The sequence below is a fragment of the Scomber japonicus genome, chromosome 18, assembly GCF_027409825.1.
Source record: "Scomber japonicus isolate fScoJap1 chromosome 18, fScoJap1.pri, whole genome shotgun sequence".
Taxonomy (NCBI): domain Eukaryota; kingdom Metazoa; phylum Chordata; class Actinopteri; order Scombriformes; family Scombridae; genus Scomber; species Scomber japonicus.
In genome coordinates, this window is record NC_070595.1 from 8,937,465 (window position 1) to 8,952,716 (window position 15,252).

Here is a 15,252-nt window from a genome sequence, read left to right on the forward strand (position 1 = left end):
AGCCTAAACTGACTGCTCCAGACTTTGCGCTCTTATTTTTTTCTCCCCCCTTGCCTCCTCCTTTGTGTTTTCCCCAGGAGTCCTATAAAAGCCTGCTCTGCTCTTGTTTTCTCTGCAAGTCAAGGGATGAGCTAGAGCTCATAAAGAGAAAACTCGAGGGCACACTGAGGTCCCAGGCTCTGTAAAACAGGCTGTGGCAGCAGCTCTGGTGGTGGTAGCGGTAGTGGAGAGGAATATATAGAGTTATATTTGCACACACTACACCTTGGGAGTATTTGATCCCTGTGAACACTGCACGGCCTGGGGAGGACACGCTCTGTAAATTTCCCTCCCGTGTGCTGTGTTCTCTGTAACGGCAGCCTGAGCTTGTAAAAAGAAAAAACACACACATGACAGGTGCCAAAGTCAGGAATGTGAAAAAAGTAAAAGATGAAATATTATCACGGGGCTTGTTACTTCCTAACTTCTTTTGTGTGTGTGTGTGTTTGTGTGTGTGTGTGTGTGTGTGTGTGTGTGTGTGTGTGTGTGTGTGTGTGTGTGTGTGTGTGTGTGTGTGTGTATCAGCACTTAGGCATGTATACATGCAGTTACAGAGGCAGACTTCAGACCCTTTAATTAAGTAAAAGTAGCAACACTGCAATTTAAAAATACTGCAATACAAGTGCATTGGAAATTTAACTTAAACTCACATAAGTGTTATAAGCTGAATACTTCATGCATCAAAAATAAAAGCACTCAGTATAGGTTATAGAATAGTGCCTGTGACTGTTTACTATTATGTAATTAAATGATTACTCTATTTTATATACTGTTCTCAACCTTTTTAGTCTGAAGTACTCACAGCTTTGTCAGATAAACTCAAGTATTTCATTATCATCATGTATTGATTACGAAAGTGTTATTTTAAACTGGATGTTTTAAACACTGTTAATTGGGATATTGTTACTTTGTTTTCATACAAATACTTATGAATACAATTAAATAAATGAACAAATAAATAAAAAAATAAAAAATGCAAATATAATTGCTTAGTTCAGTTTGGTCAAGTTTGCATCAGTATGAATGGCAGAAGATGAATGTTTCAACAATTTATTTATTTTATTGCATTACTGTCACAATTACAATGTGTTCTTTTTACCCACTGACCATTCATCCTGTTTAGCCTTTTCATCATTTATGCAGTACTTTTAGTGTAAATGTTTTATTTATTACTTTTGGTTGGAACTTTTATTAACTGTTTATTCATGAATGTTAGTGAACTATTTAACTAACTACTAGTTCAAATTCTCTGCAGTTTCCACAGACTCTCAACTGCAACATGTATTGTTAAAGTCTTACAGTTGCTTGTTTGTTTGTTTGTTTGTTTTAGATTTTTTTTTTCAAATAAGCTTAAAAATGAAATATAGTGGAGTAGATGTAGAAAATAACATGAAATGGAAATACTGCAGAAAAGTCCATTCAATTAGAATTTGCACTTAGTTACTGTACTGTAGTAAATTTACTTATATTACATTCCACCACTGCATGCATGTGTGGACCGTGCATGTGTGTGTGTGTGTGTACGTGTGCGGGTGTGTGGACAGTGCACATGTGAGTGTGTTTTTACTGCTGATGGCACAGTGGAGGATTTATTTGAACAGATGTGAACTCTCAGTGCCAGGGTGACCTCAGGTCCTACTTGGCTACACTGCAGCTGATCTCTCCGCCCTGGAAAAATAACACTCAGTTTAACAGACTGACCTGTGAAAGAAAAAGCTCGCAAACACACTGTGTAATAAGTCCACGAATAAGGCCACATTTCCTCTCGCGGAGTAATTGAAACTCGGTGTAACCTTATCAGTGTATGGCTCGCTGCAATGTGGAGCGCATGTGTCAGGTTGTGTCCTTGTCTCCTGTGAAATATCTCAGTTACAGTAACCAGACTTACAGTAAAACCAGAAGTTATGTTCTTTTCAGAGTCAGATATATTGCACTGGATTTATACTCTCATTGACTGAAAATGGAGAGTTTTATACCAAATGCACTGAGCATTAACAGCACCGAGCATGAGTTAGGGGAGTGCAGAGGTTGCCGACAACAGCCATAAAGGGGGTAAATTTATGTGTCGAGTGATATAGGCGGGAGGTCAGAGCCAGAGTGAAGTGTGGAGGGTCGACAAGGATGAAGAGACAGCAATGTTTGGAGAGAGGACAGGAGAGAGCCATGCTAATTTATACCCCGGTAATTGGAAACAGCAGAGTCCTGCACCTGAACCGCATTCTCGGCCCTGTGGCCAGCGCGCCGGGGCCCGGTCAACGTGGGAGGGTGATGAGGGCCAGGGGGATGGAGAAATGGAAGGGATGGAGGTTAGGGGGTCAGTGTCAAAGGCAGCCTTGTTGTTTCTGTCCCTGCAGACGGGACATAGTTTGGCGGGTGTGCGTGTTTATACGGAGGGGTCTCTACATCTAGATGAGCGTGTCTGTGCAGAATTACTGTGTGTGTGTGTGTGTGTGTGTGTGTGAGAGAGAGAGATTTTCATTTACTTGGGGGTCATGTTGTTGTGACAGTTCCACACATACACGCACAGAGTGAGGACCACCCTGCCTCAACAGAGAGACACAGAAAGAGAAGAGTGTGGAGGGGAAGCGGGGGGGGGGGGGGGGGGGGGGGGGGGTCAGCTTAATGTGTCATGGTTTCAATCTGACACGATCTAACATACGACATGGCTGGACTTCAGCAGTCTTAGCTTCCTAGTTAAATAAATATGACAGCCTCCTCAGATAATTACCGTGCTGCGACCATGTTGAGTCATAGCATCGGTTAATTATTAGACGGGGCTGTGTGTGAATACGTGGGTTCATTTTTCAAATCCCCGCCGCTTCTGAGTTTTCTGATGTCTGTAATATTTCAGTGAGTGATGGTGTATTCAGATGTTGGCTGTGACTGGGGTTTGGCATGCAGCTAAAACATGAAGTAATCTCGGAATTTAGATTGAAAAAACATTGACGTTGCTTGATGTGCTTCGTATCTGCGAGATCTGTTTGCACTGCCGAGCCACAAGTCTTAGTGTTCAGGCCCATTTAGGTCCTATTTTCCTAATACTGCTGTGTGTGCTATTGATAAAGCAAGCCATCAAGTCAGTGCTAAGTGACGGGCTGTCAGCAAAGACAGACTTCCTTTAATACGCAAGATAAATAGAGCAAAGAACAGATAAATAGATATGTGCCCAAAAGCCAAATTCCTCATAAAAACAAAAAGAGTGGACTGAGACATATGGGGAGCATATTGGTGGCAGAGTTTTGATCACACGAGTTTCTTCTGAGGAGGGGAGAATACAACAAGATTTAGATGTGGTAGGAGGCTGTTTTGTTTCCCTTTTAAGGCGTGTCAGTTGTCTGCCCCGCTTGAGGATGTTGAGAAGAAACATTTTTTTCTACTTCATCACTCCCAGTGATTGACATCTCGATCGTCCGCACACATGAATGAGTATGTGCAAGCCATTTGCGAATTATAGTGCCAAACATGCAATTGCACACACACACACACACACACACACACACACACAGAAATACTTAGACACTCTTCTACTGTAGTGGTTTGCAAAGAGACTTTTGTCCTATGATATTGCTGTTTTTTTCTCCACCTACTATCTATTCTGAGGACTGAGCTCCAAGCATACATCAAAGCCACCACAATCTGCCTGTTTCTCTCACGGTTTGTCTCTCACACACTCCTTCTGTCTCTTTCTCTCTCTCTCTCTACGGCCCACACGTCTGTGCACAAACCATGCACAAACTGAAACACATTTGTGTAAGAATATGTTATGGGAGGGATTCCACATATTCTTTGATCACTGTTCATCTGACAGCACATCCCGTCCAAAACGGTGTTCAGAAACGTTTGCGATTCATTTTCTTTGACGTTGAAGTCCTTGATTTTAACATAGTTGTCATATTTCTTTTCTTTGACAGATTATATTATTTGAGCTTGAACAAATGGTGAGACATCACCAGAGACATAGCATGTAGCTAAAAAAGACCCACTTTTTGACACAACCTTATCATTTCCACATTGATTCCACTGCCCTCTCTGGGCCAAAGTAAAGCCACTACAGCTGCACATCTTAATCTTATTTCTCCTCCATCCTTGCCTGTCATGTTTACTCCATGTTTCCCCTCTCTCCTCTCGGCTGCAGGATGCATGGTTTCAAAGGGACCACAGAACAAATCAGAGGCCCATCCCTGAGCACTGATGGCCTGTCTCTCATTTCAGATGGAGATTGAAGGGCATGTCTACCCCTGGGGCGTCAGTAGGGATCAGGGGCCTCAGTAGCACCCGCCGCCCCCGGGGCCCCTGTGTTTCCACTGCGTGGGAGCCGGACCGTGACACACACCAAACGTCAAGCCTACCGCAAGTGCCTTTCCCCCCGCCATCTTCTTGTCTGATGCATGCAGTCATTGGAAAAGCCCCGAGAGCTTCCACTGCATCCCTTGTTAGCTCAAGGTCGTGTGTGAGTGTGAGTGTGTGTGAGTGTGTGTTTTGGGTTTGGCATCCTTTGAAAAGATATGACAATAAGGAGCCCTTGAACAGGAATTATTATGTGTTTGGCTGAGAGAGAGAGAGAGAGAGAGCAGAGGCTTGTGTTGCCGTTATGGAAGTTGGAAGTTTCCCAGTGTTGTTTTGAGGTGCTTTGGGTTTGTTAGTCATAGCTTACTGTAAAGTGTCTCCTAAGACGCTCCTATTTAGAGATTGCTACGCGCACCCGCCGCTCTGAAGTGGTGTCACGGGTCAGATCATCTGGGGTTTCCTGGCGGAGGATGTGTGGGCTCGGTGGATCTGTGAAAACAACAGGGCAACAGAAGATCAATTCCAGGTTGACGGCGTAGACTGGATCTAGGCGAGACGTGGCTCCAATCTTCCCTGCTTGTCTGTCTCCAGCTCTGGTCTTTTCTAGGCCTCCATTAAGCTCCTTCAGCTTTCATATGACACGGCGATACCCATCATAAGTTGCATGACAGCATATGGACCTGAGTGACATTTGATGTGTATGGCAGGAGTGTATGGCAGCTCCTCTTTGTGTCTCCCATTCATGTGGTGAGGGCAGGATTACGACTTGATCCAATAGAGCAGAAGTGGAGAAGCACGAGCTGGGGTCAGATCTGCCTTGAATTAAGTCAGTGTTGCAGCAGGAATAATACAATCACCTCCCCCAAGTACGCCATAATACTACTGAAGGATAACGTGTGTGCATGCGTGTTTGTTTGCATGTGTGTGTGTGTGTGTGTGTGTGTGTTTGTGTGCTTACGCCGAGCTTGGCCTGTGCCGAGCCTGCGACCAAACCACAGGCTGGTGTCCTTTACAGAGAAAGAGGGGGTCTCTGTTGACGGTTCAAACACAGCCCACGGCCCCCAGCTTCAAAAGACCTCCAATCATCGCACCCACTTACAGCCAACGGCGCATGTCACTTAATGTGGACCACACTATTCATCAATTATGGTGAGCTCAGGGACCATCCAACACCCGCACCACAGCTCCACAAGTAGTGAGTTGTCTTCTGTTCTGACTTGAAGTCCCCCCCCCCACCCCCCTAAAAGGCCATGTGTTGCATTGAGGTGTGGTAAGAGCTGTCAGACAAACAGAACTTGGGCTTTCTCTTCTCTTTCATGCCCTGTTATCCTGCCACAACTCCCCAAACTCCTCATCCTCTTTTGTCTGGCCTCCCGCAGTGTCCTTTAAGCTTTATAATAGCTCTCTTCTTCCCTTTCCTCGTGTAATTGCCAGGAAACGTCCCACAGTAGGCTAATGCACACGCCTGTAATACACACACAAGTCCACGACCTTACCCCCCCCCCCCCCCCCCCCCCCCCCACCCCTCCCTTACTCACTGTTTATCTGTCCCTTGGCAAGCGAACTGAGCCAAACTGGAACTCATTTCATGTCATTTGATTCTGACATGTCGCCATGGGGTATTAGTTAAGGCCAAATGCCTTTCTGGTATCCAAGTGACAGAACGTATGTTAAGGTTGTAAGAGTGAAAATAAATGACACAAATGTGGCGACCATATTTAGAATTTCCTTTTAACAGATAGATTACGGCGGGGCGTGCAAACCTGAACCAGACCACACAAAATCAGTCTTTTTCTCCTCCTCCTCTTAGTCTTCTCTCTCTCTCAAGTCTCTGTCAGCAAGAGGACTTCCTCCTTCACATCTGGACAGGGCTTAGGTCAGGTCGTCCCGGCGTGAGGGGATGAAGGGTGACTCTCATGCGGGCCCGTTCACCTCTCCAGCGTACCTCTATTTGAGTCGTGTCTCTCCTATTCCCCTAAAAGCGGTTCAGCTGTTGGTGTATGTGTTGCTGCTTTAGTATATGTGTGTGTGTGTGTGTGTGTCCATTTGAGCCCTAACCTCAGCAGCTGTGTGTGATTTTACATTCATGTTGTCTGGGGGCTTCTTTCCTGTTGTGTTTTTTTTCTCCCTCTCCGTCTGTCCTGACACCTTGTTCCGTGTGGTGGAGACACGTTCCGGTCAGATTATGGATGTGAGCTGCTTTATGTCAGCTGCAACGCTTTAAAACGGGTATTTTCACTCCATCTCTGACAAGGCAGATAATGTACAGACACCTTCAATTATAGTGTTTGAAATTTAGGAGAAAGGATACATTCATGTCTGGTTTATTTTTTTAAATAATTAAGAATATTTTTGAACAAGTAGATCTGTCAGTGTGTGTTATTTCTGCCAATTCATATTTGGTGTGGAGATATTTAAAAATCAGTGATTTCCAACCAGGGATAGACTCATTGAGTACATCTGTTGTTGCCAGGAGATACATGGAAAGATTGTGGAGTAGTTAAACTAATTTGAAAATATTTTGGACACATGTTCTCATTCACATTAACAGGAAGGTGTGTCAAACTTTTAAGTAGTACTCTGTAGAGGACTGTGAGAAGTTCTTAAAGAGTTTTCTTGAAAAGACAGAAAACATCAAAGCATCATTCACTCCTGTTGCTTCACTTCTACCTTCGCCTGAGTCCTTCACCACTCTGTTAGATGAGTTTACTCCCCATTACCCTTAGGGATTTGGTTACCATTGTGTCTCACTACTTTTAAATGTAATATTCTTCTTTCCAGGGAAGTTTTTGGAGCTTCTTTGTGAAGGAGTTTCTTCTATCTAGCCTGGTCCTGGACTATTTTAAACAGGCCTGTATCCAGCCTCTCCCTAAGAAACCTGGTTTAGATCCAAGCCCCTCGATAACTATCGTCCTGCTATCTTCATACCTTTGATTCAAAAACTTTGTTGAAAAGGTGGTTGCTAAGCTACATTTAGAAATAATGGAAGGAAACTAAATATTTGACAAATTCCTATCTGGCTTTAGTAGTATGGAAACAGCCCTGCTCAGAGTAACAAATGACATCCTAATGACTCTGGTAATCTCACTGTTCTCATTTTTCTGGACTTCGATACAGTTGATCGTAAAACTCGGCTGAACAGACACAGGAACTGGGCTGACCGAGGTGAAACTGCTCTTCACTGGTTCTCATCTGACTTATCAAACAGGGTCGTTTTTGACAAGGTCTTCAACTGCTCTCGTGTCAATCGGGGTCCCACAGGGTTCGGTTCTTGGCCCTGTACTGTTCGGGTTATTTTATTCACAGTTTCACCTGTGTCCTACCATTGTTAGGCCAATGACTCCCCATTGTATGTCTCGTTTATCCCTGAAAATTGTAACAATCTGGATTCTTTGCACCGCTGCCTCGCTGGCATTAAGGACTGGATGGTTTCCAACTTCCTGCAGCTGAACGCAGATAAGACTGTAGCGTTTGCACCTGATCGTATTTCTAACAGTGTCACCCATAACCTTGGACCACTAACAACTAACACGACACAACCAGCTTGAAATTTAGAAGCTGTTTTTGATCAGTACCTCAACTTCAATCAGCACTTTAAGAGTCTTCCTCAAACCCTGCTATTTAAAATCAGGAATATCGCCAAAGTCGAACCAATGCTGCCCAGAAACACAGATGAACAACTTCTTCACACCCTCATTTCCTCCCTCCTACACAACTGCAATTCATTATTTACTTGCCAGAAACGATGCAGCAGTTGCCCGTGAGTTGGTGGAGAAACACTCGCAAACGCTCAACGTGGGGAACACATCACTCCAGTCCTGACCGAGCTACACAGGCTCCCCCATTCATTACAGAATTCAGTGTAAGATACTGTTGATTACTTCTAAATCCCTACATGCGTATGCGCTTTTAGACAGTGGAACAACACCCCACCCCCTAACCCCCACATTAAATCAGCTGAGTCAGCGTGTCATTTTAAAAAGCTTCTAAAAACCCACCTATACAGTCTATTATTTTTCTAATGTATATTGTATAATAACAGTAATATAATGTTTTATTGTTGTTCTTTCATATTTTATTTTATCTCTCCATATTTGGACATTTCTTGAAATTTGCATTTTCTGTGCATGATGTCCTTCTACATTCTTTGTGAAGTATCACCACCTCTGTTTTTTAAAGGTGCTATAGAAATAAAGTTTATTATTATTATTATTATTAGTATTATTATTAGTAGTAGTTGTAGTATTAGTTAACATACACCATGTGTTGTGGCCGAAAGTGCATAAAAACTAGTTAGCAACCTAGCAGAGAAGTCTAAACAGTTAGTTACACACACAAAAAAAAACAGTTTAAAAAAAGATAGATCAAATAGTCATCTAGAAATATTGGATAACCTGTTGAAATAGGGCTCAAAGTATGGGATAAACTGTTGAAATAGTAAAAAATAAACTGATAGGCAGTGGAAATGGTTATTTGACAGAATGGATAAACAGTGGAAAGCTCAAAGTTATGAGTAAATGCTGAAAATGAAACACTTCATTTATAATCTAAAATGGTTCAAACAATAGATCAAAATAACGGGGAAAAAACTCAGTTTAAATATTTATCTAAAAGCAGCTTCATGGATAAATGGTTGAGAAATGAAACTTCTGCCACTAAGCTGGTAGTACAAGTGTTAACCAAACCAACCTAAATACACACTGTTCAATTGTATGAAAAATATTGCAACAATGTCAATGTTAATAGTGTTAAATCCAGTTGAAAATCAGCTGATTGAACACATGTGGAACACGACTGGTGGTTTTAATGAAGAGGTTTTGACAAGACTGAACCCATAAAAAAATAGGGATTATGGGAACTATAGTTTAAATAGTCTGTTTTATATATCCCAGCGAAGTGTTGAAATGATTATATATTTGAGTACGTTTTAAATTAAGTTACGCACTACGATTCTCAAATAAATTAAATTCATTTCAAAAAATTCCAAAATAATGCAATTAAACATCCTACCATTAGCTTTCTTTTCTGTGACATTCTTGGTAATTTGTTGCATAAATCCATGTTGGACACACACACAAACACACACACACACGCAGGGACACAAACACACAGTCGGATGGGGCAAAGCACTGCTTCATAAACAATTGCAGCCACACACGCTCACGCTAGGAAGGAACATGAAAACAGCACTAATGGGAAAAAGATGAGAGGGCTCACAGTGAGCACACCCAGAGAGAGAGGAGGAGAGAGCCGGCTGTTGGACACCGCTGTCTCAGCCCTGCTGGCACACACAAACAGCCAGATCCAGATCCAGATCCAGAGCTGCTGCTGTTACTGCTGCTGCCTGCATCACATCGTTAGGAAAGTCCACTTCAGTTGCTACATTTAATATATTACATTTGATCTGCCGCATTTGTGTAGGTACTATTTTAAAATGTCTCTCTACTGAATCCCATTTTTTTTGAGTTTTTCTTGATGTTACTTACACACCGTTTAACTTTAATTGTAACTTATAATAAATAACTGCTCCATTTTTAGGTTTGACATATTAAAATAAAGCAGATAAATTTGGTATTCAATTATCAAAATTAGTTTTTTAATGTATTCCTTTTTTAAATGTATGTATTTTTTTAAAGTAGGAATGTGGACCACAACATTTACTTATTATATTATTAAAGAATATATAAGTTTTGTGCTTTTTGGACCTCTTATTTTGAGGTTTTCTACATTTCTACAGAGCTGCTCTGCATTTACAAACTATTATGTTCAGATTAATCCAAATTATTTATGTGTAAAAAAATGACTCCTGCTTTTTGGACTCTGAAGAAACAACCCAGGTCTAAAATGTCACTCTATCTTTTATGGAAAAAACAATGTGCAGTATTTAAATGATAAAAGCCTGATTTCCGCAGTGAGGGGAACGGCCTTGCACTGTTAAAGGAAAAAGTGTGTCATCTTGTTTATTTTCCTTTGGTTTGCTGTCTTTTCCAGCCCGTGGGGCGCGATGATAACAAAAAAATACTGCGGTGTCCACGTCTCACAGCAGACTGCCCCCAATCCAACCGGGGGACCGCAAGGCCCTTACAACAACATTTTTGCTCTGAGGGAGAGGAGCAGGAGTTACAGCCTGTGTGTTAATGATGGCTCACTGGTGATTCCCTCACATGTTTGTTCAGATTTTGGCTTTGCTTATGCATACAGGCACAAATCAACTCTCCATCCCCTTTACTTCCCCCCTCTGTCCTAGTGAGGTCTCATCTCCAAACTGATACTGCCGACGGCCGTCTTCACCCTGAGGGACACACTGAGGGACACCACATCCTTGATTAGTGATATGGTTTGATATGATACTTTTGTGTCCCATAGTTTTGTCTTCCTGAAGAAATACATCTCCCTCCAAAGAAATCCTCATTAATTTTTCTTCATAATGCCAACTCCATCATTCCTCTCTCTGTCTTATCCGTGATGTGTATCCACTGAGACTGAATAATATTTGGACAGGTGTTCTCTTATATACATTCACTTCAAGGGGTCCAGTGTGCTATTTCATTGCAGTTTCATGAAGAGGGAAAAAGGCAAGCGTATCCAAGCTGGTGGATTCTCAAGCTGGTGCTGTATACTGTAGTCTATACTGTATGCGTAATCCCTAACAATAAAAAACTGTTTAGCACCAATTTTCCTGTACTTTTAAAACCTTCTTTTTTCCCATTTCAGACAACTGTAGTGTGGAGGCCACATCTGGAAGACAGATGTAGTCCCTAAGCTTGTTCTCTGCCTTTGACTCTCTCTCGCATTCGCTCCTTCTCACTCACTCTCTCTTTCTAGCGTCTTTTCCTTCCCTCTCTCTCTCTTTCTCTCTCTCCTTTTTTTTTGCGAAACATGAGAGCTGGGCTAATTCTCTCCCTCTCTCTCTCTCTCTCTCTCTCTATTTCCCTCCCGTCCCGGCCGGACCACCCACATTCGGAAACGCCTAGCTGTTCCTGAGGCAAAGCCGCCGGCAGCGTAGAGAGACACAGGGAAAGTGAAGAAGAGAGAGAGAGAGAGAGAGAGAGAGAGAGATGTAAGGATGGGTTATGGCTGACGGTTTTAGCAGAGTATCAATTACATCAATGTCAAAGCCATAACCTGCCATTGTGTGAGGAGGAGAGAGTCTGGGAGACCATCACACTGCTTTGGTGCTCAGCTGAGATTATCCAGCATGAAGCTTTCTGTATCCACTCACTTTATTCTTCATTCTCCAGTCATTTGTTGTTGCTTAGACACATATATCTCAGAAAATAACTGCTTTTATGATTGGAGCTTCCCATTAATATATGCTGTATGTTAGACATTCTTAAATTGGATATAACTCTCCCTGACTCAATCATGCTCTATTAAAATAAATAACTTGAGATTCATATGAGAGAAATAACAGTGACATGTACTTAAAACAGCAGCTTTTATTTGCTTGGTAAGCAGGAAAAAAGTATCTCTCAGTTCACCTCAAACATTTATACTTCTTCAATAAAAAGGTCAATGTCTCCACCATGTGGACGTTTCTTGGTACTGCCTCTTAACAAAAGTGTTCTCAACCATCTGATGTGTCACTTTCTAAAGTCTAAAACTTATGACTTTTTAATGGTTAATGAATAGTGTGGTATTTATTTATAGATCAGTAATAAGCCACTAGTTTTTAGGGTTGCCAGGTAAGCTGTGGATATCCTTCAAATTAATGACACCTTAAAGCAGTTATGATGAATATTTTTATGATATCAATGGATCAGTTGGCTGTGTAATGTGAAAGGTGTCACTCATATTGATTGATACCACAGAATTTTCACATATGTTACCCTCAGATCTACAGAGCTTTACAGTGTTTTATATCTCATTGTTTTGGCTTCCGACCCGCAACTTTGCTGTTTGCATTGACTCTCCAGGCTCTCATGTTTTAATTTTCAGCCACGACGGGTGACTTCTTTCATCAAAAAAGTTCTAAAAACGGACTGTACGCTCATTGCACAGAACCAAACAGCAGACAGACAAGATTAGTGACTAGTTGGTGAACACAGAAATGGATATTTCCTGCTGGAGCTGGTGGAGACCAAAAATGGAGCTAAAAGAGAGTTAACTTATGAGTGTACTTATGTTTATCTAACCCTTTTCTGCTGGATGCATAAGAAGCAAGTGTTAGCTTAAAGGGTGATAATATGTAAGTGACACCACTTACATATTATCACTGTTCTGCAGATTTATTATTATATGATTATTATAATGGAAGAAGACTTAAGAGAGAGACAGCGTAAGTTTAGTAGAGGATGATACACCAGCCAAAAGGGATATTACAAACCTGGCAACCCAAACATTACTCTAATGAATGGCTTATTACTGGGTCTTATCGACACAGGGTCATTTAATAACCATTAATTAAGTCATTAGATAATACAGTTTTCCTCATTAGAGTGGTTCCCATCCTAAAATAGAAAATAAGTAGTGCTCAGTTGTTAATATAAATACTTGTTTTGGTGCTAGCTGATAAGCCAATAGCTCAGTAATACGTTGGTTTGCTGAACACAGTGAATTGACTTCTAAGTGCAAATGAATGCATAATAACTTTTTATGACTTATTTAGTTTTCTGTGTTTTTCTTCTCCCCACCTCAGTAGCCACTGATCCCACAGTGGCCCCCACCATACCTCCAAATGGCCCTCCCACAAACAGGCCTACCAGAGCTCCCGCCAAGGCCTCCCTTCTCACAAGCTTGGACGCCCACTTGATCCAGCCTGTCAGCTTCTCCCACAAGCCCCAGAGGAAAGAAGGAGGATGCGAGGAAGTCATGACGGTAGAAGGGAAAATACTATCTACATCCACATTCAAATCCCCTACGCTCCTCTCTGCCTCTTCCCGTACTCTCTCCATCTCTTCATCCGTCACGTTTTCCTCCGGTAGTGAGTCTGTGGGAGGTGCCTGGTCGTCGAGCTGCTCTCCTCTCCTCTGTCTGACTATCTCTAACTGCCTTGCTCTCAGCATTTCCTCTGCTTCCTGATAGAGGGGGCAGTTTAAGTGCTGTGTCCCACTCTCTTTCACCATCTTCTCCACCTTCTCCAGCAGTTCCTCCACAGCTTTCCTCTCCTCTGGTTCTCCACCACGGGTTTCCAGGGTGTGATATCTGTCACCGCATCTTTCCACCAGCGCCCCCAGGTCCTTGCGCCACGTGACCAGGTATTCCTCCAGCTGCTCGCCCTCATCCAGCTCCTCCGTATGGGTGAAGAGTATGATGGTGTTGCTGCTGACTGCAGAGGGGCCAAACAACGTTTGCAGGACGTCCAGCACTTTAGCCTCTCCAACAGCTGGCTGGTTCACAGGGACACACAGCAGGAAGGCATGAGGCCCCGGGCTGGATAAGGCAATAAAGGAGGAGATGTGCTTTCTTCTGTCATCTGAGTCGCAGTCGCCGCTGAACCAGTCTGGGCTGGAGACCACCATCACCTACAGAGAGGCAGCAGATGCATTAAGGACAAACACCATCAAAACAGTTGAATTATGTGCACATAACTCAAATATACCAGGCTTTTGTCTTTATGCTATCCTACAGTTATAAGAGTGGTGTCAATCTTGTCATCTAACTCTCTGCAATGATACAAAAATGATGAACTGTTCCTTTAAGCTCAGACATTATGCAGATGATAGGAAATGTTCAAGATCTGAAGGAAAATTCTGCACATACACTTCGGGAATGCCTTTTAGTTCAAATGTATTGGTGAAAGATCCATAAATGTGTTTATGTATATGATAGTTGATCCATTAATTAATCGATTTATAGCTTTGTCTATAAAATGGCAGGAAATTGTGACAATGCATAGTTTTGTCTGATCAGCAGTCAAAAATGAAAGACAGCCAAAGATATTCCATATTATTATAATCTATGACACAGTTAACCTCCAAATCATCAAATTTAAGAAGCTGCAATTGACATTTTTGCTTAATAAATGAATTTATTATTTAATTGCCAAAATGATGCAGATCAGCTACTCGCTACAGCTCTAATTATGTGTTCATATATTTCTCTCTTTCTGTTTGCCTATATATTGTTTTTAAATCTTTTTTTTTAACTTTTGCATTTGTCTCTTTTCACTCGTGTGTTGCCTTTACAAGACTTGACTATGCCTTATATTGTATGATCCAACTTTAACTCAACTTTTAAAAATTATGTAAAGATGCTTCCTGTCTTTAGCCATTGTTATCTGATGTAATATGTGTGGGTTAGGGTTAGGGTGTGTGTGTTTGTTTTATTCCAACCTGTCTGTCTGCAGCTTCTCCTCTGTGTTTGCTGCACTCCTGGCTGTCCTGGCCATCTGTGCCCTGCTCCTTGTCTTGCAGGTCCAGGATGGTGGAGACAGCTGGACGCTTCTCTGTCCAAGCCCGGCCCAGCACCACCAGCCTTAGCTCTGCAAATACAAATACACTGTACTTTGTTCATGGTCAACACTGTGTGTGTAGTGAGTATATTATGATAATGATATAGGAATTATCATTTCCTGTTTTACCGCAAGAGTCACATGATGTTTATTTTGCGTGCAGTTTATTCTGTTGAACAGCTGATTTAATTTCAGTCTCATGATCCGGTGTAGTCAGAAATGTTTTCAGATATTTCTAAGCAATGCCAGCGCCCTTAAACAGCCACCTCTCATTTTATACACGTCATATATATGAGCCGCACCCAAACTGACTTTTTGTACTGTTTGTGATCACAGATCCAGCGGCTAACAGACATGTAGAGAAAACCATCCAGCATACCTGAGTGTGAATCAAACGTTGCCATCTCCTCTCTTCTCTTCTTCAGTCCTGCTCACTGCCGTATTTAGTGTTGAATCAGGGGGGTTGAACACTTCCTCGTTCCTGCAGGCTGACTGGTTCTGCCCCTGGTCCTGCCTCTGATACTGACTTCAAC

At 42.2% G+C, this 15,252-nt stretch overlaps 1 protein-coding gene across 1 annotated transcript; it reads right to left on the reverse strand.

The window, feature by feature from the left end:
* Positions 1-12,548: 12,548 nt before the first annotated feature.
* On the reverse strand, positions 12,549-15,136 carry si:dkeyp-69e1.8 (uncharacterized protein LOC100001340 homolog). Its single transcript, XM_053338483.1, has 3 exons — positions 15,099-15,136; positions 14,601-14,749; positions 12,549-13,790 (listed from the first exon to the last, which is right to left on the reverse strand). The coding sequence occupies exons 1-3, from the start codon at positions 15,121-15,123 to the stop codon at positions 12,927-12,929; spliced, it is 1,038 nt and encodes a 345-aa protein (XP_053194458.1). The 5' UTR covers positions 15,124-15,136; the 3' UTR covers positions 12,549-12,926.
* Between the last annotated feature and the right edge of the window lie 116 nt (positions 15,137-15,252).

What these genes read in the sequence shown, in the direction of transcription:
- si:dkeyp-69e1.8 (XM_053338483.1), bottom strand. Translation starts at nt 15,123, where the DNA reads ATGGCAACGTTTGATTCACACTCAG. An exon ending in AACGTTTGATTCACACTCAG is followed by an intron (nt 14,750 to 15,098) that starts GTATGCTGGATG and finishes TTGTATTTGCAG; the next exon opens with AGCTAAGGCTGGTGGTGCTG. An exon ending in GAGAAGCTGCAGACAGACAG is followed by an intron (nt 13,791 to 14,600) that starts GTTGGAATAAAA and finishes GCCTCTCTGTAG; the next exon opens with GTGATGGTGGTCTCCAGCCC.